The sequence below is a fragment of the Eleutherodactylus coqui genome, chromosome 5, assembly GCF_035609145.1.
Source record: "Eleutherodactylus coqui strain aEleCoq1 chromosome 5, aEleCoq1.hap1, whole genome shotgun sequence".
NCBI classification, from domain to species: Eukaryota; Metazoa; Chordata; class Amphibia; order Anura; family Eleutherodactylidae; genus Eleutherodactylus; species Eleutherodactylus coqui.
The window spans coordinates 51,775,524-51,803,475 of record NC_089841.1 but is presented as its reverse complement, the minus strand read 5'-3'; the positions used below and the strand labels follow the sequence as shown (position 1 = coordinate 51,803,475).

The 27,952-nt window shown below is 48.8% G+C and overlaps 1 protein-coding gene across 1 annotated transcript in view; it reads left to right on the top strand.

Moving 5' to 3' along the window:
- Window positions 1–1,473: 1,473 nt before the first annotated feature.
- MBD2 (methyl-CpG binding domain protein 2) overlaps window positions 1,474–27,952 on the top strand; it is a 54,520-nt gene continuing 28,041 nt past the window's right edge. The window contains exons 1-2 of the mRNA XM_066602498.1: window positions 1,474–1,680; window positions 23,956–24,115. Coding sequence (XP_066458595.1) covers window positions 1,571–1,680; window positions 23,956–24,115 — 270 coding nt within the window. The 5' untranslated portion in view covers window positions 1,474–1,570. The remainder of the gene's footprint in view (window positions 1,681–23,955; window positions 24,116–27,952) is intronic.

Here is a 27,952-nt window from a genome sequence, read left to right as displayed (position 1 = left end):
AAAACACTCGCCCCAGCGCAACCTATTTGCGCATGAATGAGGCTGCTGAGGTTTATTTGCGCCCGTCTCGGCACATGTTGTTGTACTTTTTTGCGCAGCAGGGCCAGTTCACACATGCGACACACCCTTTCGTTAATTTTAAGGCTATTTAGCCTAATGAGGTCCAGATGTTTTTTTCCGCAGCGTTTCCGGGTTCCCCTTACGTATTTGCGCACCTCCCACAGACTTCTATGGGGCCACAAAACTCAGAAAGATGGAGCAGGTCCTGCTTTTTTTACGCACACGTGAAAATCGCGCTCGTGTGAACGAACCCATTGAAATTACTTTGTTCTTTTCTGTGTTTTGCAGGCGCACATTCTACGCACGCTACAACATGCGCGAATACGGTCGTGTGTTTAACGCTGATGTCACTCGGGTGGGTGCGATATTGGGACGTGAATCACATATCGCGCTCGCCAACATGCGATATCCCTGCCGATGAGAGGCGTTTTTATATCAAAGCCGCCTCGCATCGCATCATCCCCATTAAAAGCAATGGCGCGGCGATGCGAGAGCACGCCCAAAGTTGGACATGCCGCGATTTGTTTCTCACAGCGCGATGCGGGGAAAAAAATCGCTCACGTGTACGACCCTATTCAAAATAATGGGGTTCATATTCGTGCGAGGTTTGTGCGTCTCGCAAAACGCATAAATCTCACACCATTGTCTCCGCCGCGTGAAAACGACCTAATCCCTCAGACTATCTATACGGGCGAATGTGATATAGGTGCGATAATCAGACTATCGCTCTCGTTTAACCTGCGACATGTTGGGGTGTAGACGCACGAAAATAGGACCCAGTCTTTACAATGGCGCTCTCTGCACGGACATTCCCCCCCCCCCCTCCTCAAAGCGGTGTTGCAGGACGGAAAAATGGCGGCATGCTCTATCTTCACATGTCTTGCATGAAAATAGAACACGACGCTGTGCGGCCTCCCACACGGCACGCAGAAACGCTCGTCTACGCGTTTCCAACATAAAGACGCAATCGCCTGAAAAAAACAAAAAAAACATAAAAATTGATTTGTGTAAAACTGAAAATGTGAACGCTAATCATTTATGAAGCAGAGTTGGCGCAAAATCGACCCCTAGCAGTGAAAGGGTTAAACGTTTCGCAGTTTTTGCTCCTCAGAGAATTAGAAAAAAACCCATCCCAGCCCCGTCCTGCCAATGTACAGCGGAGGGACATAGCGTCCTCTGAGGGAAACTACAACTCCCAGAAGCCTCACACACCTGTGCGCGCTAAGACTCATGGGAACTGGAGCTTATTCAGAAGATAACACGAATAGAAGGACGGGGCTTCACGTTTGACACCTAAAACTAGGCGCGGACTAGTTTGCGACAGAGAAAGGGTTAATCAACGAGTGCCCTGTCACCGAGGACTCTCTGACCGGCTTCCTGTACCATAGATCCCTCCGCCGCTCGCGCCGGGACTCGTTTGCGGAAGAGTATCGCGTTGCTAGGGGGCGCTGCGCCAGCGGCGGCGGCGGAGGAGGTCGGACGGTCGGGGATGGTGTAGACGGAGCGGTCCATGGAGAAGCGGAGGATGGACTGTCCGGCGCTGCCGCCGGGCTGGAAGAAGGAGGAGGTGATCAGGAAGTCGGGGCTGAGCGCCGGCAAGAGCGATGTCTACTACTTCAGGTGCGGGCAGGTGCTGGCATGACAGGGGCACGGGGTGGCACTAGGCTGCGGGCACGGGGTGGCACTAGGCTGCGGGCACTGGGCTGGCACTGGACAGAACTTTTCGTCCAGCGCACTTTTTACTTATTTATTTTTAACGCTTTTAAAAAAAAAAAAAGTTAGTCTGTCGCGATCTGTCGTATGTCGGCGTGTCTGATCCGTGGCGGATCACGGCGTCCGGCGACGTGTCACATGACCCGCTGTACTGCGGGCGACAGGTTGGGATACTTTCGCCGCTATCTATACTACGAGGTGGAGTTGTCGCAGTGGGCGGTGCCTGGGAGGCTGGCATCATCTTTGTCGCTATCAGGGCTCGTTCTGCCCCTTCGTGGGGCGTATTACACCCGGAATTAAAGTCTGTGGAAGCGAATGGGCGTGTGTAAATACGCAGGAAACTTACGTAATCGCTGCATGTTTGCGCCAAAAATTGGGATTCTGTGAGATTCTGCTCTTCTTCTTCGTCCTTTTTTTATCGTCTGTAACTACGCTGCGTATTTAAACACGTGAAAAAATAACCGCTAAGCGGAGATCCGCACGGCATCCGTATTTCGGTGGGTGAATACTCTACGTATTCGCGGACTAAAATACGCAATCCGTCCGTGCGATGGCGCTGTAAGGGCTCCTGCTGACGAGCGTGGGCATAGATACGCTCGTGATAGCGCGACAAAGTAGCGCTGTGAAGGGAGCGCCTTCACGTGCGTATCTGCGCATTTTACTGTACGTTTCCACGCCGCCGGGTCTGTTCACATTGGCGCTGGACACACCAGCGCCGTGATTGGAAACGAGCTCCGCCTCCATTCACTGAGTGACGATCGCTCCTGCGTGAAAGCGGAGGAGCGGTTCTCGCTGGGGCGGCAGTTGGCACTTCTGCGCCCAACAGTTGCCCTGTGTAGAAGGGCCGTTAGTTTCGGCGCCATCTGTATCGCGGGGTTAAGTGATTTCCGTCCCAGTGGGCGGTGTCTTGGCGGTCGGCGCGCTCCTTGGCGTCAGGTCCACGCTCCGCTTATACAACTTGGGGTGCAGATTTTTCGCGCACGGATTTGAAATTGACGCCGCAGAATGGGTGAAAAAAAAGGGGGAATGGCGCTTGTTGGCGCAGAATCCACGGTGGGTCATCCCTGCGTATCTGTATGTGCATTACCCGTAGCTCAGCCTCAGATTTGTGCCCCGGGCCATGTGGCAGAGCCCGACACGAAAACCTGCGGTGAGGACACACCCCGGCGTCACGGCTGCTTTTTCTTTAAATGCTTTCCTTAAAGCGCGGTTTTCCAGGTTTCTATGAGTCAACTTAAAGCAATACTGTAGATGTATCCTCGGGATCGGTCAGCAATGGTTAATCGGCCGGGGTCCGCTGCTTGAGACCCTCACTGATCAGGCGCCCGCTGTGAGCACCACAGTACACGGGTATGGAGTGGAATGGGTGGGCTCTGACCCCGGCTGGTGATTGCAGACACAGCAGTCATTGATTTTAATGAGACTCCAGCCTGCAGTTACAAGCGCCGGCCACTACAACATGGTCGGAGCAGCAGGTTCCTCTCTTACTCCTGTGTATTGCAGCGCGGACAGTGGGCACCCAATCAGTTGATTGGCTGGGGTCCCCCGCTCAGGATCCTAACTGATCAACTGTTGGTGACCGATCCTGAGGATACGTCATCAATAGTATTTGCCATTAAAAATCCCTTTAATTGTCGTATAGTAAAAAGTTCAGCAACTTTGTACTCCTTGATTCAATTCCTTACAATTCTTTAGAGCTCTGCTTGCTGTCAGTGAATGGCAACATCAGTATCCATTGAGAGGCAGAAGCTCTTTACATACAGTAGTTAGTCCTGCTCTCAGCTGAGAAGTGGATACAATTGTATCCAGTGTAGACAATGCTCTGTGAGTGAAACGCAGCAGCAGCAGCTGCACAGATCTTTCTGCTAGTTTGCTACAATATATCTGTCTGGAGTCCGGGCTGTTTAGCTCACAGAGCATTGTCTACACTGAATACAATTGTATCCACTTCTCAGCTGAGAGCAGGACTAGCTATGTACAATGTATCAGTCTGTGGTCGGGCTGTTTAGCTCACAGAGCATTGTCTACACTGGATACAATTGTATCCACTTCTCAGCTGAGAGCAGGACTAGCTGTGTACAATGTATCAGTCCAGAGTCCTGGCTGTTTAGCTCACAGAGAATTGTCTACACTGGATACAATTGTCTCCACTTCTCAGCTGAGAGCAGGACTAGCTATGTACAATGTATCAGTCTGGAGTCGGGGCTGTTGAGCTCACAGAGCATTGTCTACACTAGATACAATTGTATCCACTTCCCAGCTGGGAGCAGGACTAGCTATGTACAATGTATCAGTCTGGAGTCGCGGCTGTTGAGCTCACAGAGCATTGTCTACACTGGATACAATTGCTCGTTGGTGATTTGCTGCGGAATCGGCATCACAAAAGATTGTAATGAAGCTCGCGGCAGGGTGCGCTCACACATGGGGGATTGGGCGCAGTGGAAAAATCTCTTAAAATCTGCTTCCCAGTTCGCACCATTTGGGAGGAGACTGACGCGGATCCGCAGCTGATTTCACCCCTTCAGCACAATTTAGAATATTTTTCCAAATGTCCCCGCGGAAATTGACCTGCGGGGCGGATTTTTACCTGTGCAGTTCCAATTTTTGCAACTGTCGTGTCAGTCTCTGTTGGGCCGTAACTCCACCCCATTGACCATCATTAGATGTGACGTCACAGTGCGACATGCGAGATTTATACCCCAACCTATGCCTGATTTTAATGGGGCTTCTCAGACCTGCGCTGGAAGGTGGCGTTTGTAACGTGGTGATTGTCAAGCGCTGTGTGTTCTATTCTTCGGCATTTTTGCGCTAACGCACCCAGTCACAGTGATGGCGAGCGACGCTGACCTGAACGCCTGCAAATAAAAATCGTGTGTCCGATTTTTGGTCCTTATTGGCCAGGGAGTGTAAAACCGCAGTGAGAACGGATTCTAATAGTGGAATCGGTGACCGACATCCGCGGCAAAATGCAAGCATTGGAAAGCACGAACTTTCACTTTTTCGTTCTCGCTCATGGATATGAATTGCGTGAACGACGGCCTGCTTACTGTGACTGGAGGCGGCTGGAACGATCGCGGCGCGCTTCGCCTCCATTCTCTGAGCGATCCGCATTCCTGTGAGCAAGCACAGCAGCGACCATCACTGGGACGACCGTTGGGGACTTCTGCGCTCGGCAGTCGCCTCGTATAACAGGACCCCAAGAATGGGACCAAAGGGGGGGCTTTCTGCAATCTCGCAGCATAGTCTCCGCTCACCTGCAGACTCACCGCGGATATCGCCCTTCGCATTGATGGAGGGCAAATCATTGGTGGCCGCACCGCCATTTTTTTTTTTGTCTTTAAACCACGGCCGTGATTTCAAATTCCTGCCAGGCTGTGGCGCCGGTGAGTCAAACCTCCGCTTCTTTCATGTATGACTCATGGGTGCAGGCGTGCCCGATGCCGCCTTCCTGCGGTCTGAGCATGTGCAGATAGTGCAGCGCAGAGTCATCGCAACTAAACGCTTTGAAGAGTCTGCGTACGAATACGCGAGGAATAGGCGCACAGAATGCAGTCAGTACATAGTGATATCGCGTAGCGGCTACCTGCCGCCAATCGCCATGTACTATCTTGGCGTGTGCGCGCATGTAATACACGCCAGGACAGAACATGCTGTGATTTTTTTTTTTTTTTCGTGTGTGCTTTCACGCAATTCACGTAAGCTGCAACATGGCTGCCTATGGGAGATCAGTACAGCGCATTCCGTGTGTGGAATACGCTATACCAACACGCTGGTATGAGCCAGGCCTCGGGCCTCTACCACGCGGGTGACGGCGATATCGCCGGGAGAAAACTGCAGCAATATCACATCTGTGCGACATTGTTGCGTTTTCTTGCTTTCTCCGCCGCGCCTCTCCTCGCTGGTCCCCGGCACTTGTTTGCAGTCTTCTGTCAGGGCTTCATAAATTGGAGGTTTCAAATCCCCGCCTCCAGGAAATGCTGTCTATGATTGGCTGAGCCGTGCTGCTCGAGAACAATCAGTCGGTGCTCAATAAACCAATCACAGCCATTCAATGTATTTGCGCATAAACGAGGTTGGTGAAGTTGATTGGCGCACATCTGTGTTCTGTACTCCTTGCGCACAGGGCCAGGTCACACTTATGACGCAGCCTTTCCGTGGATTTAAAGGCTATTTAGCCTAATGAAGACCAGATGTGTGTGAGCATAGCCTTAGCGCACATTAACACTGGCGCCCCGCGGTTCCCATACATGCCAGTCCCACATGCTGCCAGGTGAACCCATTGGCTATAATAGGATGCTTCCGGCACTCCAACCAGGATATATAGTGGCGCAGCGTGCTGCATTAGTTCATCTGGGATTTTATGTTGGATCTTTGCCAGAGATGCAAAGCTGACCTTACAGAAGTCCGCTGCCATCCATTCTTACCAGGTGGAGTGGGCAGAGGTGGCATTCCTTAAAGGGGTTATACCAAGATTGTCTTTTATCACCTGTCTATAGCGTGTGTGTGTGTGTGTATATGTCTGATTGGTGGGGGGCTCACTGCTGGGACCCCTACTGATCCTGAGAACGATCATCCCATGTCCTCCTCACTGTGGGTTTGCTACATGCACGGTGCCACTCCATTTGTTTTGGGCTACCGGAGATAGCCAAGCACTCTGTTCAATCGCCATGTCACTACAGATGGGCGCTGTGAGCCCACAGTGAGGAGGAGAGGGGGACACAAGACCCCTGTTGGTGGGGGTATCCCCACCAAGACCCCCACTGATCAGACTTTTAGCACTTTTCCTGTGGATAGGTCAATCTTGGTAAAACCCCTTTAATACAGACACCGATATCCATGTAGCCCAAGGAAGGCAGTACGCTGCCCTGTTAAGTGCCCATTTGCCCGTATTGGCTGGTAAACAATGACGGGCAGCTGGTGGGTATATGCCAGTGTTATATAGCGTGACAGAGCGGGTGAGTCACCAGGCCTGTCTTGATTAGAGGGTGGCTTTATAGTGGGGTGTAGTCCTTCTACTACTTGTCACTCTCTGTAAGAGCTCTACCCCGGTGACATTACAAGTGGAGTTCCTGGTCCACAACCGCCTCCAGTCTGTGCAGAAGCCCCAGTGTTTCTGCTGATGCCTTCCTCCTGATCAGTATATGGGTTTTGATCACTGACCAATCAGGACACAGCTTTCATACGTTACATATCAGGAATTACTGGTTGTTAGAGATGAGCGAGTATACTCGGTAAAGGCAATTGCTCGAGCGAGCATTGCTTTTATTAAGTACATGCCCGCTCGAGACTGCAGGCTCGGGTGCCGGCGCGGGGGAGCGGTGAGTAGCGGCTGTCAGCAGGAGGGAGCGGGGGGGGGGGGGGGGGGGGGAGAGGGAGAGAGAGATCTCCCCTGCGTTCCTCCCCGCTCTCCCCTGCAGCTCCCTGCCTGCCGCCGGCACCCGAACCTGCAGTCTCGAGTGGGGGAGATACTCGCTAAATGCAATGCTCGCTCGAGTAATTGCCTTTACCGAGTATACTCGCTCATCTATACTGGTTGTGCGTTCTACTCTGTCAAAGAAATGTGAAGTGCTTAGAAGAGGTTATTTTGCTGCACAACTCGGCATGCAGTTACATCTCAGGCAGATCACACGTATCACATCTTGTATCCAAGCTAGAGGTGGTACAACAGGATACTGGAGCCTCCATGCAAACTTGTATCACATCTTGTGTTCAAGCTAGAAGAGGAACAGGATACTTGAGCTTCCGTGCCCACCTGTATCACATCTTGTATCCAAGCTAGAGGCCGTACAACAGGGTACTAGAGCCTCCACACCCACCCGTAGCACATCTTGTATCCAAGCTTCAGGCGGTACAACAGGGTACTAGAGCCTCTATGCCTGCCCGTATCACATCTTGTATCCAAGCTACAGGCGGTACAACAGGGTATTAGAGCCTCCATGCCCACCTGTATCACATCTTGTATCCAAGCTAGAGGGACTTTTCCTGTTCTCCAGATTCTGGCGAGCGGTTCAGCAATCACCTCCGCTGCTTCCTTTAGTATTGTAAATAAAATAGTTTGGACAGCGTCTTGTAATAACTTAAATCTTGTGCTATTCACATATAAATGTGCAGGACCTAATATGGGGGGACTTACCCATTTCCTAGTAGGGTTCCTGGTTAGGAACACCCCACTAGCACCTTGGAGTCCTGGTCCGCTTTGTATTGGTGGAAATCCTCTAAACCCGTCTGTATCCTGATCTTTCAGGAGGGCTGCTGAGAGATGTATGCTTGCTGATCAACAGCTAGCATATGTAAAACGTATCATTTCCAATGAAAAATGATTAAAAATGAAAAAGTTGACTAATCGAGCGCAGGGATTTTTTAATCCGTTTTCATTGGAAGGGATCCTTTAGTATCCTAGGATGTCATTCATCTGGATCTGGAGACTTTAATTCATGTGAATCAGCTAAGTGTTCCCTCACCATCTCTCTGCTTATAGATGATCTAATAAAAGATCAGTTGATGTTACATCTACTTTCTGGGAGAAAACAGATACAAAACAGGAATTTAGAAGTTTGGTCCTCCTGAACATCATATTTAACCAATTCATCCCATAGCGACTTTGTCTTTCCTTTTACTTTTGACAAACTCCTAAAATCTTATGTTCTTGCTTTTGGCCTCTGTTACAAGCCTCAATTCATGATCCGCTTTAGCTTTTCTGACACTTGCCTTATTTTCTGCAGACGGCATTATATTCTTCTTAAGGCCCCCCCTCACACAGACGCTTTTTACTGCGATAAGCACGGCGCTTTTAGCACCGCCATAATTGTGGCGTAACGCTCCCATTGTTTTCATTGGGACCGCTCACATAGCCGCTGTCAGATGCTTCATTTTCGAGCGGTGCATGTTCTATTTTTGGGCATTTCAGTGTTTTTAAACTCTTGTGTGTCGCCCATTGAAATGAATGGGCAGCATCTTCAGTGCTGCTGAAAAGACGGCACAACTTGGTACCACGTTTTTGGCAGCGCTAAACGCCTTAGGCCGGCTTCACACGAGCATGACGGGCTCCGCCGCGGAATATTCCGCGGCGAAGCCCATCACGGCGCCCCCCAGAGACCCCATACTTACTAACGGAAGATAGCGTGAAGACGCTTCCCCGCCCACCGCCGCTGCGTCATGTGACACGCCCACCGCGTCACATGACGCGGCCGGCCGTGTCACGTGACGCGCCGGCCGCGTCATATGACGCGGCGGCGGTAGGCGGGAAAGCGTTTTCACGCTATCTTCCGCTGTGTTACAGCGGGAGATAGCGTGAACGGACGGCTTCCATTGACTGCAATGGAAGCCGTCAGCACGTACACCCGCGGCAAATAGAGCATGCCACGGGTGAGGACGGGAGATTTCACGGTGCGGAATTCCGCACCGTGAGCATTGAGCTATTAGGTTCAATAGAACCTAATAGCAGCGGGCAACGCAGCGGATTTTCGCCGCGAATTACGCGGCGTAAATCCGTTCGTGGGAAGGAGGCCTTAGCTACACTACGTGAGAAGAAGAAAGATGGCGTTGAAAAATGCAGTGCTTCTCAGATGCCTGTGTGGGGGAGGCCTTAGAGATTTCCCCCCCCCCTTTCCATTTGATAAACATATTTTTCTTTCTTTTTAGTATGTGTGTTATTCATCCATCTTAGTCTCTTTAAATACTTCCCATTCTTCATTCTTTTACGGATTGTTAATGATTGTACTTTGAGAATCTCATTTCGCAATATTTCCCAACCTTCTTGGACATTTCTGTCCTTAAGAACATCCAGCCATTGGATTCTTCTTATTCTCTTTCTGAGTTCATTAAAATCTGCCTTTCTGAAATCCAGCCTTGAGGTCTGAGTTTTCTTAGGTCTTCCTCCTCTTGTTATCCAAAATTGAAGGATAGCATGATTGCTGCCTCCTAAGGTCCCAGCCACCCTTACTCCCTCAACCACTACCACCATGTTGGCAAGAATTAGGTCCAAGATAGCAGATCCCCTTGTTTTCTCTTCTACCTTTTGGAGATAAAGTTGTCAGCAAGAGCAGATAAGAATTTGTTGGATCCATCACTTTTACCAGAGAGATTCCCAACAAATGTCTGGATAGGTAAAATCTCCCATGATCACTATGTCATGCGTTTTTGAGAGCTTGGCCATCGGATGTAGAATGAGTTCATCCATATCTTCTGCTTGTCCAGGCGGCCTATAGTAAATGCCTACAATGGTGTCCTTTCTGTTGTTCTCTCTTTGTATTCTTACTCAGTGTCTACAGAACTCCTATGCTCTGAAGCTGGACTCTCTGTGGAGATGAAGGTTTTCCTAACATACAACGCAATACCTCCTCCCCTTTGTTTTAGGGCTTTTTCCTATAAATAAGTTGTATCCTTCAAGTCTTGTATTCCAATCCTGTGTATCATTCCACCAAGTTTCCGTGATGCCCATGACATCATATTTCTCTTCCTGTGTTAGGAGCTACAATTTTCCTGGTTTGTTTCCCATGCTCTGAGCATTTGTGTAGAAACATTTTAGTTTGTGATCGGTGTCTCTTGCTCCTCTACTTCTGATTTTTTTTTTTTTTTTTTTTCTTTCTCTCCTCTTCTAATAGTGAGGTTCTCAATTGTATTAATTAGTTTCTAGGTGTTTTTTACAATGTGTTTATGAAAGGGGTGATCCATACATGAAGTTATTTCTAAGAGCACTAAATGTGCTTACAGTAAGTTTTTAATTGTTTACTCCAAGGGGTTTTCCCACAAAGGACCGTTATCACTGAAAAGGGTTGCCTGTTACAATACCTTTTTTTTTTTTTTAATCTCCGGCACACAGGGCTTAAAATGACAAAACCCTCAGTATTCCCCCATCCTCTGACCCAGCAATCCAGCGCGACTTCCCTCCATTGTGTGTTGTGGAACGGACACCAGCAACCTGTCTGCAAAAAAAAAAAAACAAGCCCCCAGACAGCTACATTGATGAAAAATAAAAAAGTTCTGATTATTATTATTTTTTTTTTGGCAAGGAAACAAAGTCTGTGCCCACAAGGGGTTAATTTTAAACTTATCTCAGGCAGCAGAACAATAAATACAGTGAAAAAGTGATGTTTTTTTGGAAGAACGCATCGAGCAATCAGCGTAAGACGGGCCCAACCCTGTGTTCATATTGTGACTGCAGGTCTGATCACTGCTGACTCGGGGTGATCAGACTGAATGGAGCGGCAGGGAATCCTCCATGGAGTCAATTAACCGCTTCTACTCGTCAAAACATAATTATTACTCGGCGGCTCAGGAGATGGCTTGTTTGTCGTGCTGACTGATCCAGAATTTGCTCCTTTATTTACGTGTATGAAGGTTTGATATCTTGTGCGATGCTTTGTACGCTGCCTTATGCTGCCTCCAACTGACATTGGTACATGTTTCATTTAAAGGGCCACACCAGCAAAAACATTTTATCATCCCTGCCACCTCACCTGATTTTCTGTCACACTCTGGAGGTCTTCTCTGTATATTCCAGCCACTGCCCTACATTGCAGTCCTTGTCTGATACTTATCAGGCACCATCCAGTTTAATTATCATTACCCCCTATGGTCCCCTAAATAGGCTACAGTCAGGAGGATGAGCTGTGATCTCCTCTATTATAACACTGTGACAGCAGTGTCTGTGTCCTCCTCTAGGCAAGTTATGTGGTAGATCCATGTAACCGCATCACACAAACTGAGACTCTGACTAGAAAATGATTCAGAACCCAAGTAGATCTGATCCGGTCAGAACGGAGATTACATGACCGACTAAGAAAAAAGAGTCCGAGAGCTTCAGAAAGAGAGAAATAACTAACCAAGATAACCCTTGGAGTGGAAATCACTGGAGTGGCCAATAACCCCTTGGCGTTAGGCGGCAGGCATTCAGGGACCAGCGGTGTACATGTATGGCATAGTGATGACATGGGTACGAATGTGGCACCTGTACCATCACCTGTAGGAAGGCAGTCACGGCCAGGATCGGAGAAAACTCTGTTCTCAGGCCTTCAACCACTTGGATGCCGCTGTTACTATTGAGCGCCACTTGAAAGTGCTCAGATAGAAGAAAACACCCCCACGGGTACAGTGTGATTATAATTTTAACCATTTACTAACCATGCTCTGGAAGTAAAGGTCCGCTGGTGGGACACACAAAGATACATAAACAGTCCTTTTGAGTAAGGGCTCACTCACCCGAGTGTATTGTCACACTGAGCCCCTATTGATTAGCATTGCGGGACTCCTACATGTCTGTTACACGCATGGGAAAAATCGCAGCGTGTCCTATTGTTGGTTTAACGGACCAAAGTTCCCCTACAAGTCTATGGTAGCGTTACAAATACATGATAGATGCGTATTCACTATTCACTCTGTGTTTTTGCAAGAAGGCGGGAGAAATCCTTCAGTCCTCCTTGTGCGATTTTATTTTTTTTTTTTGCGCATGAAACACGTGTTTCATGCGCAAAAAAAGCAACAAAGCCAAAAATGAACAGCGAATATGCTGTATGTCACATGGACCGAAACCGCTTACGTCAGGGTGAGCCCTAAAAGTGATCCAACATAAAAGGCGCAAAAAACTGTAAATATTTATCACTATTTAAATACTTGCCATTTTTTGGATTTCCGGTTTTTCACTTTTTTCCCCCCTCACCGCGTTCTAAGAGCCATAACTTATTTTTCTATTGACAGGTGTATGAGAGGTTTTGTATCGTATTTACTAAAGCTCACACGGTGTATGTCGCCTGTGTATTACACGCATGCTTTTCACGCACCTTAATACGTGGCGCTAAAAGCCTGTTGATTTCTGTTGGGCCACTCACACCTGGGCTGTCAGACGCAGCATGTCTTGTATTGGTGCGGAATACGCACCAATCTAGGCAATGGGGATTTAACACACACGCTCGTGAAAAATACGTAAGACACATACGCCTCTGCAAGTGAGCCCTTAGAAGTGAATGGCGCCGTTTGTTTCCATTCCATCACAGCGCTGTTTTTCCCCGAGAGGAGTCTCGCAGCGGGTACAACAATGCCGTGCGAACGCTCCCTTACTTGTTAATGTGGCTTAAAAAAATGTAATTACTAGGGCCTGAGCCGGGCAACAAGGGGTTAACAGCTGAGCTCTTCAGGGCGGTGCGTGAGGAAACCTTGTAGCCGTGTAGTCATTCCCAAGACGTGTAGGCATGACGGGTGTCACGTCGAGGTGATTGCTTCCGGCGGTGACTCATCTCCTGCCAACCCTCCTTACCGTAGATCTCCATAGCCGAGTCACCAAAACCGGTCCTGCGTGGCCGCTGCCTGAAGTCTTAGGACTGTCGCACATGTATCTACGCTGCATTCTGCGCACCGTGAAGAGAACCCATTGATTTCAGCAGCTTCGTTCATATCTGCATATTTTGCACACTTTTCTTTTGCGCCAAAACAATGTATCCTCCGTATTCGCCTGCGCATTTGTACTAAAAATAGCTCCTATTGAACTAATTAATTTAATTGCCCATTTCAATGGAAGGTGGCGTGGGAGCATGTTTTTAATTTTTTTTTCCGTGCGCACAAAGTACAGTAAGGCCTAATGTCCACGGGCGGATTTGAAGTGCGGAATCCGCGCAGGGCACCCATGCGGACGATCTGCAGTTAGTCGCCCATAGGGAAATGTGGGCGTCCGCAACTGAATTAAAGCATGTGGATTTGATTTGCGGAAATCTAATCCCAGCATGCATTATTCCAGTGCAGTTCCCGTGGTCCGTCCGCAATTGATTCTGCGGGAAAGCAGGAATTAAAAAAAAAAAAAAACTCTCCACACACCTCCACAGTAAAGACCCGGACAGGTTCGCAGGGTCCTCGGCTGCGGGCAGAGTCTGATTCCGCTGCGGGCCCCCGCATGTGGAATCCGACCCACCTGTGGATGTGAGGCCTAAGGCCTCATGTCCACGGGGAAAATCAGGCCCGCTACGGATTCTCCATGTAGAATCTGCAGCGGGTCCCTCCTGCCCCGCGGACATGAGGGCTGAAAATAAGAATAAATCAGAATAAACTCACCTCCCATCCGCTCTGTTTCTTCTCTTCGCTGCGGCGTCATCTTCTCTCGTCGCGGCCGGATCTTCTTTCTTCGGCTCGGCGGATGTGCATGATGACGTCGGTGACGTGCCCCGCGCATGCGCCGTCCCGAAGAAAAAAGATCCGGCCACGACGGAGAGAAGATGGCGCCGCCGCGAAGAGAAGAAACGGAGCGTGTGAGTAAATTCCGAATTTTGTCTCCCGCGGATCCGGACGGCTTCCATAGGCTTCAATAGAAGCCTGCGGGAGCCGTCCCCGCGGGAGACCCGCATGAAAATGGAGCATGGTCCAGATTTTTTCATGCTCCATTTTTTTAAAAATCACTTTTATTGACGATCCGCGGGTATTTATCTACCCCGCGGGTGGTCAATGCATCCCTATGGGGTGCGGATCCGCGCACGGGAGAAGAGTTAAAATCCGCTGCGGATTTTAATTCTTATTTTCCCCGTGGACATGAGGCCTAAGGCTGTATGCACGAGCGGGAATTGGACCGCCACAGATCATAAAGTAATACCTATATCCTGTACATGGGGGACAGTCTTATATTCTTGCACACCCCCTTTTAAGGTGTTTTTTTAAAAAAAACAAAACCCTGAAACCAATCCCTACCCTTTAGAAGTTGTCAGATCAAAAATAAACTTTCTGGTTGTAACGTTATGAGTGATTACAATATCAGAGTAAAAGCATCATTTATTGCAGAAAACTGACCCCTAGTACCGGACAGCGAAACCCTTGGAGCTGCTTGTGCTTATCAGACGATCAGATGATCCTCTCTACTTGTGGTCTATCGGGGGTCCTGAGCCCGTCCGCCTTGTGTGCCCTCCCACATCCACTCGTTCCAACACCTCCTAACAGTCTGGTCAGACGGTCCTCTCTACTGGTGGTCTGTAGGGGGCGTCCTGAGCCCGGTCACCTTGTGTGTCCTCCCACATCCACTGGTCCCAACACTTCCTCACAGTCTGGTCAGACGGTCCTCTCTACTGGTGGTCTGTAGGGGGCGTCCTGAGCCCGGTCACCTTGTGTGTCCTCCCACATCCACTGGTCCCAACACTTCCTCACAGTCTGGTCAGCCGGTCCTCTCTACTGGTGGTCTGTAGGGGGTCCTGAGCCCGGTCACCTTGTGTGCCCTCATATCCACTGGTCCCCACACCTCCCAACAGTTTGATCAGGATGGCCCCGGTGAGGGACAATTAATCGATACGACCATCCAGCTTCGCACATCCCAATAATGCCCCCCCTCTCAGACTCCGGTAACGGGGTGAAATCTCTTCTCTGCGTCGTAGAGGCGTCTAGTGGCCAACAAGCTCTACACAAGTGGAAGAAGAGGTCACTACACACAAGGAGCCTCCGAGAGCCTCTTATAGGCCAAGGGGGAAACCACTTTTATGGCCTCAGGTGACAAGACCGTTCATCTAATCACCCCAACTCCCATCATTTACAGATCTGCCTGAGATGGAACTGCATGCTGGGTTTTTGATTGGGTCCTCCCGCTATACAGCAGCTAGTTGTCGTGACATAGAGGGAACACCAGTTGGCAGTCCTTTTCTTTTCCTGTATACAGGATCAGAAAGGGTCATGGAGACAAAGTAAACCATTACTATAATGAGGGTCCAGCATTAATAGAAGCAAAGGTCTCCTCCTCAGGACCCTCATCCATTAGCCAAAGTGGGGGGTAGCTACTGTCTGTCTTTGTATGGGCCAGGCTGTGCATAAAGAACTGTTACATTTAAAGGGGTTCTGACATGAAAAAAAAAAAATTGTACTCACCTTGCCTGGCCTGGCCCGATCGCCAGGCATGTCCCCTCCAGCCGGCATCATCTTCTGTGCCTTTAAAGCAGAGCAGGAGCGGTCAAAAAGACCGCTTCCTGCTCTGGTCCGTCCGTCAGGCACTTCCGAGGTCAACGGACGGACCGCTCACAGCAAGCACGTCACAAGCAGTGCTTGCTGTGGGCGGCCCGTCCGTCCGGCTGAACTCTGGAGTGCTGCGCATGCGCAGTGGAGACGCGGCCCGTCCTGACTCCTGTCAGAGGGCACCTCTCCACTGCGCATGCGCGCGATCCCGGAGCGGCGCGGCTGCTGGAGGTAGAAGAGGAGGAGCAGCGCCTGCCGGGAGATGACCCCCCCCCCCCGATGTCAACAACAACAGAAGACAAGGTAAGTGTTTTCTTTTTATGCTTTAGCAGCCATTAAACCGTGGGTTCCCTGTGTCCATTAGGCACACCAGGGAACAATGGCTGCTAAAGCATAAAAACATTATTCATGTCAGAACCCCTTTAACTTCTCCTGTGGGGGTGCTGCAGGGGAACTGAACTGTTGCTGATGGGTTCTCTCACTGCTCGAAATCTGACACCCTGTATCAGTAATCAAAGTTAAAGGGGTTGTCCCGAGGCAAACATCAAAATTTTAAATTAGCCCATTTCCCCTGTCACCCCCCCCCCCCCCCCCCCCGGCATAAAATAGCAATTTAAAGCGGTTTTTAAACCGCTTGCTACTCACCGATGTGATGAAATATGAAGTTATAAAAATCTTCTCCCAAAGATGGCCGCCGGTCCTTTCCCAGGGATGCACCGCGGTTTTCTTCCATGGTGCACCGCGGGTCTTCTCCCATGGTGCACCATGGACTCTGTGCGGTCCATTGCCGATTCCAGCCTCCTGATTGGCTGGAATCGGCACACGTGACGGGGCGGAGCTACGATGACGACGCGGTGACCAGCTCTCTGGCACGAGCGGCCCCATTCACCAGGCAGAAGCACGGACTGCGCAAGCGCGTCTAAAAACGCCAGAAGACATCGGAATTAGATGGAGCCATGGAGACGGGGACGCCAGCAACGGAGCAGGTAAGTGAATAACCTCTGTATGGCTCATATTTAATGCACGATGTATATTACAAAGTGCTTAATATGGCCATACAGAAGTGTATAACCCCACTTGCTGCCGCGAGACAACCCCTTTAAGAGTGTTATCATTTCCACCAAAACCTTTCTAGAAGCTGGGCCCGTTGTAAAATAAAAAAATAAGAGCATACTCCCTTCTCCTCGCTCTCCTGGGACACAGCTGAGTGGCTCCCATAGCCCCAGTGCTAGTTTCTGGGTGTATGACCCAGCGGAAGTCTGGTGACCACTGCAGCCAATCAGAGCCACAACAGCACCATACCGGAATCCTGACATCATGGCGCCCAGAATGTAAACATTGATGCCAGGAGTTCAGATGGTGACGTTGCAGCCTGATAAAATTTATTTGTTCCAGTTTTCTGCAAAAAGTTTTATTTTTTTTGGTCACTTTTCAAAATTGAGAAAAGTCCCAAATTTTTCTTTAAATTTATATTAAAAAATCATCAGAAATCGCATAGTAAATATGGCCAGTGACCTACATTAGAGTCTATAGAAACCTTTTTGTGCATGAAAAATCAATACACATATCTTACAGATCCATGCAGGAAAAAAATGATGCACTGAGGTTTTTTTTTTTTTTTTGGCATTTTATTTTTCTTCCCATACATTTAGAAAGCATTCAAGTTTCTGCTTGGGTGTTGCTTCCAGCACTGATGATCTGGTCTCTCTCATGGACAGTGTACAAGCACAGTTCCCTCTTCTGCTTCTTAGGCCGCCTGCAGACGGCCGGGTCAGATCCCGCTGCGAGAATTCTCGCAGCGGGACCCAACCCGAGCCCCTTCAGGGACCAGTGTGGCACTCACCTCTCCCGCGGCTCTGGCTCTTTGATGTGCCGGCCAGCCGATGCATGCGCAGAGCGGAGCCGGGGCGTCGGGAGAGATCTTTTTGTGCGGGCCTCTGCGAGACCCGCACAGAAATAGAGCACAAATAGAGCACAAATAGAGCACAAATCGTGGCCGTCTGCATAGGATTGTGTTTTGAAATGCAATCCTATGCAGGCGTCCTGGGGCGGAAATTCTGCGGGAAAACCCGTCGCAGAATTTCCACTCGTGTGCAGGGGGCCTTAGACTGTGTAGCATAACAGTGCCCACTCACTACTAGACAGCTATCTCTCCATCCTCTGAGTAGTGCTGGTCTGTATCCCCCTCATTGCAAACAGCTTAAAATTTACCCAGAATGAATTATAGACCTCTGTAATAGTAGCTTTCTCTGCTCTCTGTCCTGATCTCCTCTATCATTCCGGGGCAACTGAATGCAGGGATCAGGTTTGGAGAATTGCTGTCAGTTTACTGTGATAGAATTTGCTAAGATTTCAGTCCTCCAATCTGCAGTGCAATGCAAAAAAACCCTTCATTTTAAAGGCGGATTCATTTAAAGAAAAAAGTGCAAAGTTTGTAGCTCTTATCCTTTAAAGTGACCCACTGTTCCCGGACAAACCAAGATTGGTACACCACTTCTCTGACTGCCATGTGAGCAGCACTGGCCAATTCATGTCAGGTCTACTGCCCAGCACCCTCGTTGTTTGCAGGGCTGCTGCACTTATGCACTGAGCAGATTTATGTAGGAAGCGGGCCGCTCCAGTCCCACATCAGTGGCCAAGCCAGACATTGCAGGCAAAATTTCCATTTGGTTCAATGCATTTAATACCAGGCCTGGCCACTGCAGTGGGAACAGAGCCATCTGCTTCCTGTAGAAAGTAGCTCTGTGTACAAGAGCACCAGTAGAGAAGCAATCCGCAGGGTTTCTAAGTGGAGGACCCCTACTGATCTACTATTGATGACCAGTCGTGAGGACAAGCCATCAATCGTTTACGACTGGACACCCCCTTCAACAATGGTGCTAGTCAATGACCTGAAGAGAGGGAAGGATGAGACCATCACTGAATTCAATGGGTTGTGCAGCCACTCTTATCTGGCTGATCTGACATTGGGCACAGCGGGCGAGACCTTGGCTAATTCAACCGTCCAACTCTCGGGAAGCATTGTGGATGCGTCCTACAACACTTGCTGGGCATTTAAACAGTTGCCTTGGCATCTGTCCCTTGCAGAAACACCCCTCCATGACTGATATTAGATTGGGTAGGGCAGAGGAGCAGTACTGCCTCTTTAAAACCAGTGTAGGTTTGAGGATCAGATTGGTGATGGTTCCAGGTCTGAGATTTGTGCCAACCATACTCCTTTTTTCATGGGTCGCGCCAACTACACTTCCTTTTTATAGACCCTGGAAGCGGCAAACGGCCCCTCTGATCTTCTAACGGGTCATATGGCCACTGCCGCAATGATATAATGGATAAGCAGTGAGTGAAGGTCGGGGTCTTGAGATTTAGGACCCCCCACACACCATAGAATGCCTGCCTCCTGACCTCGGCCTTCGGGGTGTATCGTGGCGTGTCCTTTTCTCATGGCTGGATGTCCTATTACAATAGATTCAAGTCTCTGGTCCATTTCGGCTTGGTGGGGGGTCCTTTTGGTGCCGCCCTTCTTTCCTCTGTGCCCCATTGTCTTTCATTTAGTTGTACATGTAACTTTACAGTTTGCTGCAGTCTATGCAGAGCCCCGGCCTGCGCTCATGGGGAGGGGGTCGTGTATCTCGCCGCTCGCTCCATTGTCCGGCCGTGCTGTGGCTACTGAGGGATGAATGACCCCATTCATTCTATGAGAATTAAAGAATGCTGCTGTGACCTCCGGATAACGACAGCGGACAATTTCTTCAACGGACTCCACGCCTTTCATTAACGGCACGTTTGTATAGGTTGTGGAGCGGTTGCTGCATAATAAAGGCTGCGGCTGTTGATATGTGCATCGGCGATGGGACTAATGAGGCTGCTGCACGTAAAAACATACCGCCATCTCCACCGCGTCGTCTATAGTCTGCCCTTGATATGGATAGATCGCCATACTGCATCTCTAGGAGTGGACTGAAAGGGATTTTCTAAATTATGTATGTTGTGTCTTTAGTTCCTTACCGTTTTCAAGATCACTGCTTGCTGTCAGCAAATGGCAACAGTCAATGTTGGCACACTGGCTGGAAACATGTGTGGTTCATGTCAAACTGATGCAAGGTAGAGCACTACTATACGGTAACGAGTTGCTCCTCTGAGTCATTTGGACGTAATTAACCAATTACATCAGGGGTGTCAAACTCATTTTCACCGGGGGCCACATCAGGTTTTTGGTGAACTTCAAAGGGCCGATTGTAAGACAGTACAGTAAGGGCTCGTTCACACCAGCGTATTTGCGTACATAATATGCAGAGAACAGAAGCCATTGATGTCAATGATTTCATTCACATGATGTATATTCTCACACAGCATGACCTATATTGTTTCAAACTACGCACCCCGATAGGCCATTGAAGTGAATGGGCCGCGCAAATACGTGGTGAATGCGCAGGAAGCCTATGTATTCAATGCATATTTGCGCACCATCTCAGGGGCCCATCTGCCTTCTTTTCTGCGTACCCAAATACGCAGGCATCAGCGATTTTCGATTGCGCAAATACGTAGCGTATTTGTGCGACCGAAATGCAATTACGCCCGTGTGAACGAGCCCTAATAGTGACCCCCATAGTGGTCGCAGTAGTAATAGTGACTCTGATAGTGGCCTCAGTAAAAATAGTGACCCCTATAGTGGTCGCAGTAATAATAGTGACTCTCATAGTTGCTCTAGTAAAAATATTGACCCCCACAGTAGACCAGTTAGTAATAGCGATCCCCACAGTGGCCCCAGTAGTAATAGCGACCCCTACAGTAATATTACCCCCTCCCAGCAGCAATATTACCCACTCCCAGCAACAATATTAACCCCCCCACACAGCAACATTAACCCCCACCAGCAATATTAACCCCTCCCCCCTGCACCAATATTAACCCCCTCCCAGCAACAGTATTAACCCCCACCCACCCAGCAGCAATATTAACACCCCCCCCCCCCTCCTCCCCTTCCCAACCCGGCAGCAATATTAACCCCCTGCCAGCAAAAATATTAACCCCCTCCCAGCAGCAATATTAACCCCCACCAGCAATGTTACCACCCCACCCGACCCCCGCAGCAATATTAACCCCCTGCCAGCAACAATTTAACCCCCCCAACACACCAGCAATATTAACTCCCTCAGCCCCGGCAGCAATCAGCATTATTAACCTTCTCCCAGCAACAACAATATTAACCCTCACCCCCCAGCAGCAATATTAACTTCCCCCTTCCCCAGCCATATGCTTACCTCCTCCTCGGATCGTGCTGAGCCCGGGTAGCATATGACCTTTTCCCACAAGACTTCTGCACTATTGAGCAATTCCAGCAACCTGATTGGTTGTTTGGTTCTCTGGGTTGGCTGATTCCCCAATCAGATTGCTGGAATTGCTGACAAGTGCAGAAGTCTTGTGGAAAAAGTTCATATGCGTCCGGGTGTGCACTGACATCAGTGAGCAGCACGGCACGCTTCCTCCCTGAGTCCTCTCCTGCGGAACTGAAGAGCAAGGGACTCAGGGGAGAAGGGATCAGCGCTGTCAGTGTGATTACCAGCGGGGAGCTGCGGCACCCCAGCTGGTAATCACTACAGTGGTGAGCGGCCGTCGGCACGCCGCGGGCCACATAACACAAGGCAGCGGGCCGGATTCGGCCCGCGGGCCTTGTGTTTGACACATGTGAATTACATGATACATAGGGTTGTTATCGTGTAATATCATTGGCTAAAAACCTGTATGGGGCGGGCCCTCCTTGCCTAGGGGGACTAACTTGCCTAAGGTGGCCACATGTCAGAGAATGGTTGCCTGAAAGGGCTGATTTGGCCAATATCCCACGACCGTAGTCTACAAAAGGAACACAAGCGATCGTTCTCATCCGCCTGTTCTGCCCAAGAGGGGTTCGCATTGAAGATGAATAGGGTGGCAGTGCGCTTCTCTGGCCAGCACTCCATTCAGTCTCCTCACTGCAGTGAGGAAGAGGAGGGGACACGGGACCCCCATTCTCAGCGCCTAAACCCCAACCAATCACACATCACCTATGCTGTGGAAAAGTTATAAAGTCAGCCCTGTCCCCGGCCGGCGTCCGCCGTACCTGTCAGTCTGTCTCTTCTGTACTGCGGATGGTCCGCACAGTTTGCTGTCTGAGATATCTGGCTGATTGCCGCACCAGGATGTACATCCACTTTATTTCCCGTACTCCTGCCCTTGCTGAGGTCTCCAGAAGGTGCCGGTCTGAGGCCTCGTACACGACGGGAGAGTTGGCCCAAACTTTATTGCAGTAGATTTGTCTGACTTTCGTAGATGTATGGTCACCTCCTGCCCTCCTCCAGGCAGATGATCGCCTCTCTATGCAACTCTGCCCTAATATCCTGATACCTCCCCACATGTAATCTATATATACCCTGCCCCCTCCATACATCTCTGCCCTAATATCCTGATGCCTCCCCACATGTAATCTATATATACCCTGCCTCCTCCATACATCTCTGCCCTAATATCCTGATACCCCCCCATGTAATCTATATATACCCTGCCCCCCCATACATCTCTGCCCTAATATCCTGATTTCCCCCCCATGTAATCTATGTATACCCTGCCCCCCCCATACATCTCTGCCCTAATATCCTGATACCCCCCCATGTAATCTATGTATACCCTGCCCCCCCCATACATCTCTGCCCTAATATCCTGATACCACCCCACATGTAATCTATGTGTACCCTGCCCCCCATACATCTCTGCCCTAATATCCTGATACCCCCCCATGTAATCTATGTATACCCTGCCCCCCCCCATACATCTCTGCCCTAATATCCTGATACCACCCCACATGTAATCTATGTATACCCTGTCCCCCCTATACATCTCTGACCTAATATCCTGATACCTCCCACATGTAATCTCTTATATACAACCTGTCCCTCCACACATCTCTGCCCTAATATCCTGATACCTCCTACATGCAATCTATATATACCCTGCCCCCTCCATACATCTCTGCCCTAATATCCTGATACCTCCTATATACAACCTGTCCCCTCCATACCTCTCTGACCTAATATCCTGATACCTCCCCACATGTAATCTATATATACCCTGCCTCCTCCATACCTCTCTGACCTAATATCCTGATACCTCCCCACATGTAATCTATATATACCCTGCCCCCTCATACATCTCTGCCCTAATATCCCGATACCTCCCACATGTAATCTATATATACCCTGCCCCCTCCATACATCTCTGCCCTAATATCCCGATACCTCCCACATGTAATCTATATATACCCTGCCTCCTTCATACATCTCTGACCTAATATCCTAATACCTCCTACATGTATATAGGAGGTTACAACGTGTCCCCTCCATACATCTCTGACCTAATATTCTGATACCTCCCACATGTTACCTCCTATATACAACCTGTCCCCTCCATACATCTCTGTCCTAATATCCTGATACCTCCCACATGTAACCTCCTATATACAACCTGTCCCCTCCATACCTCTCTGACCTAATCTCCTGATACCTCCCACATGTAATCTATATATACCCTGCCTCCTCCATACATCTCTGCCCTAATATCCTGATACCTCCTATATACAACCTGCCCCCTCCATACATCTCTGCCCTAATATCCTGATGCCTCCCCACATGTAATCTATATATACCCTGTCCCCTCCATACATCTCTGACCTAATATCCTGATACCTCCCTACATGTAATCTATATATACCCTGCCTCCTCCATACATCTCTGCCCTAATATCCTGATACCTCCTCACATGTAATCTATATATACCCTGCCTCCTCCATACATCTCTGCCCTAATATCCTGATACCTCCCCACATGTAATCTATATATACCCTGTCCCCTCCATACATCTCTGCCCTAATATCCTGATACCTCCTCACATGTAATCTATATACCCTGTCCCCTCCATACATCTCTGACCTAATATCCTGATACCTCCCACATGTAACCTCCTATATACCCTGCCCCCTCCATACATCTCTGCCCTAATATCCTGATACCTCCCCACATATAATCTATATATACCCTGTCCCCTCCATACATCTCTGCCCTAATATCCTGATGCCTCCCCACATGTAATCTATATATACCCTGTCCCCTCCATACCTCTCTGTCCTAATATGAGGACGACGAGGGGTTTTATCTGTAACTTTCTCCATAGAGTTGTAGGACTTGTTCCTGATAAGTTTTCCCCTGGTCTCGAAGGACCCCTACTTATATATTTTCTTGTTTCTAGTCCAAGCGGGAAGAAGTTCAGAAGTAAGCCGCAGTTGGCCAGGTACCTGGGGAATTCTGTTGACCTCAGCAGTTTTGACTTCAGAACGGGAAAGATGATGCCCAGTAAATTACAGAAGAACAAACAAAGACTAAGAAACGACCCTCTCAACCAAGCCAAGGTTTGTTAGACACGCCAATGATATTTTGATGTACTTGGCTTCAGTTGTATATGCAGAATTGATGACGACCCCCCCCCCCCAACACTGCCACCTTGTGATGGGGGCAGGTAGTACAGACAGTCAAGGACATCTGGAGTATACCATTTGATTAAATAATTATTTTCATAGGAAATGGAGTCAGGTAAACTATGAAATGGCAAATTCAGATTCTTCTTTGACGGCGCCTGAACTTGTAACGCTTCTCTGGATGACTTCTGTATTTTAATGCTGCCATTTAAAGGGGTTTTCCAGGACATGATAAAAAAAAGTGTATATATACTATATGGGCTTAAAATGAAGAAAAATTGAATGCTCACTCATCCAGCACTGCAGCCCCGGTGCCTGCCAGACAGAATGTGAAGAAGGGGCGGGCGGTCATGTGCCGTTCATTGTGAACATGATCACTCAGCCACTCACAGGCTTCAGCGGCCATAGAAAAATCGCCACTGAAGCTCGCGAGTGACGGAGCGGTCGCGTGCGCAGTGTATAGCAATGACCAATCACAGCTTCTTCCGGGCACCGGTGCCGCAGCGCTGTATTGGTGAGGATTTCATTTTTCTTCCTTTTTAAGGGCTTATTTAGACAACCGTATATCGGCTCGGTTTTTACGCGAGCCGATATACGGTGTCCTTGTCTGCAGGAAGGGGAGGATGGAAGAGCCAGGAGCAAGAACTGAGCTCCCGCCCCTTCCCCGCCCCTCGCCACTATTTGCAATGGGAGGCGGGGCGGAGCTAAGCGGCGGCCCTGCTATTGCAAATAGTGACAAGGGGCGGAGAGGGGGCGGGATCTCAGTTCCTGCTCCTGGCTCTTCCATCCTCCCCCCCCCCCCCCCCCCTGCAGACAAGGACACCGTATACCGGCTCAGCGTGAAAACAGAGTCGATATACAGTCGTCTAAATAAGCCCTAAGCCTGTATAACTTTAACTTTTTTTTTTTTCAATGTCTCAGAAAACCTGATTAATTTTCTTTTTTGTGGGTCAATACATTTACGCCGATGATGGTTTTTAAAAGTAAAAAAAAATTAAGTAAATGGTTTTATGTTAAAAAAAAATAATCTTTCTGTCCCCAAATTGTGAACACCATAACATTTTTTATTTTTATGTAGATGGAACTTTGTGGGGGCTTGTTGTTTGTGGTGTGGGCTGTAGTTTTTATTGGTACCGTTTTGGGGTACTTTATGGTCACTTCTTATTTTTTTTGAGATGGGAGTGACCAAAAAAAAAAGCCTCATTTCTGGTATTACCGCATATGTACATATATATTTTTTTACCCAATCATAGGGAAGCCGATAGGACAACAGAGGGACACCCTACCTTCCCCCATTGATCTAACGGCTTAGATGTCACGGTAAGCATTGAATGTGGCATCTAAATAGTTAAATGTTCATGACCGGAATTGTCTCCAATTGTGGCCATTGCAGATGGGTGTCGGCTGTTTGACACAGCTGGCACCTCTTGGAAATGGAGCGAGCTTAGTTCCCAACCCACTCCATACCCCACCTGTGATCTATGATGTGTATATATTCGTCGTAGGCCTTTACAAGGGGACAACCGTTTTCATACTACTGATGGCCTATCCGCAGGACAGGTCATCAATAGTAGATTAACAGGATTCTGTTGCCAGGAACCCCCACCAATCCGCTGTAATTTGGGCCTGTGTGTTTGTGCACTGAGGTGATTCTTGCAGGAAGCAGATATCTCTGTTCACACTGCAGTGGCCAGGCATGGTATTGCAGGCCCAGCTTGCATTGAAGTGAATGGGAACTTAACCTGAAATACCAAGCCTGGCAGTTGGAATGGAGCTGTCTCTTTTTGGCAGGGATCAGCTCATTGCATGACCCAGTAAACTGACTGGGGAGGGGGGTTCCTGGGTGACAGAGCCCTGCCAATCTATTATTGATGGCCTGCTCTGTTAATAGGACAAGAGTAGTTTATAACTGGACAACCCCTTTAAGGAGTTAAAGGAACTCTAAACCTAGAAAATAAGGAAGAAAGTAAATAGAGCTGCTTCTCAGTCTGCAGGATTTTCTGCATCTTCCAGGGTCACAGTAGACATCCTGCTGAGAACGCAGCAGTCAGTATCCCGCTGATCTGTTCCATTTCCAGTTGGCGATCGGGTGAGAGGTGGGGCTATCAGCAGGGGTAGAGCGTAATGTGATTTGTGTGCTGCTGCAGACAGGGGGGAGGCTCCTGCTGCAGACAGGGGGGAGGCTCCTGCTGCAGCCAGTTGTCTTAAAACCAGACACAGGACAGTGACATTTGTCTCATTGTAATGGAGCTCTATCGGTGGCAGAAATGGGGGGGTCTCTGCCTCAGATTAACCCATGGATTCATATATGAACGAGTCCTAACCAGGGTTAGGAAATCTGCCTCAGTGATTCTGCAAAGGCCCTTTATAACATATTAGTAATTACAACTTGTGGGTTCACATGTGTCGTTCCCCCCCCCCCCCCCCTTTCTGACTTTCCACTCTCACTGTATATAGCACTCAATACACCTGGTATCTAGGTATGGAAAGAAGTCTGATGGCAACCAGGTAACTAATCCAGCTCTGCTGCTCTGAACTTTTTAACTGCATGCCATCTTTCAGTAATCTACATCCTTCTCGTGCACCAAATGTAGCGCCTTGTGGCAGGATATCTGCTCCCCTTTGCATAATTTACCTGCCAGCACATTATGTCTTGTTCCGCACAGCTGAACATGGAGGCTCTTGCAGACACTGTGTCTTGGACTGGTATGTTCCAGCATAATAAATAGCATACATCTCCCGCGCTCCGCACAGTTATCTTACTGAAGCTGTTTTCCACAATGGAACATTTTTGTCACCCCCTACAGGACAGTCGCTGTTACTGTAACAGTAGTGACTATGTGGAATACTGATTTTTGGGTTACATCTTTGGTAACCCAAAATCAGTATTATCCATCAAGCAGTATCTCATACCATACTTATTGAAAAAATGAGCAAATAGGGGATTGACAAGGCAACTGTTAGCTGGATTCACAACCAGCTGAGTGATCGTACTCAAAGAGTGGTCATAAATGGCTGCGCATCCAAGTAGAAGAATGTATCAAGTGGGGGTACCACAAGGCTCTGTCCTAGGCCCAGTGTTGTTCAACATTTTTATAAATGATCTGGAGGAGGGAATTGATGGGAAACTGATCAAATTTGCCGATGACACAAAGCTAGGAGGGATAGCTAACACTAGGGAAGAGAGAGAGAGTATTCAAAAAGATCTAGAAAAGCTTGAACAGTGGGCGGCGACTAACAGAACGGTATTTACCAAGGAGAAAGTCCTACATCTGGGCAATAAAAATGAAAAAAGCACATACAGAATGGGAGGAATTGGGTTAAGCAGCAGCACATGTGAAAAAGATTTGGGTATACTAATAGATCATAGACTGAACATGAGTCAACAATGTGATGCAGCAGCCAAAAAGGCAAACACAATTCTGGGATGTATTAAGAGAAGCATAGAGTCTGGATCACATGAGGTCATTATTTCCCTCTACTCTTCCTTAGTCAGACCTCATCTGGAATACTGTGTCCAGTTCTTCGCACCCCACTTAAAGGGGTTGTCCCGCGAAAGCAAGTGGGGGTATACACTTCTGTATGGCCATATTAATGCACTTTGTAATGTACATTGTGCATTAATTATGAGCCATACAGAAGTTATTCACTTACCTGTTCCGTTGCTAGCGTCCTCCTCTCCATGGTGCCGTCTAATCTTCAGCGTCTAATCGCCCGATTAGACGCGCTTACGCAGTCCTGTCTTCTGAATGGGGCCGCTCGTGCCAGAGA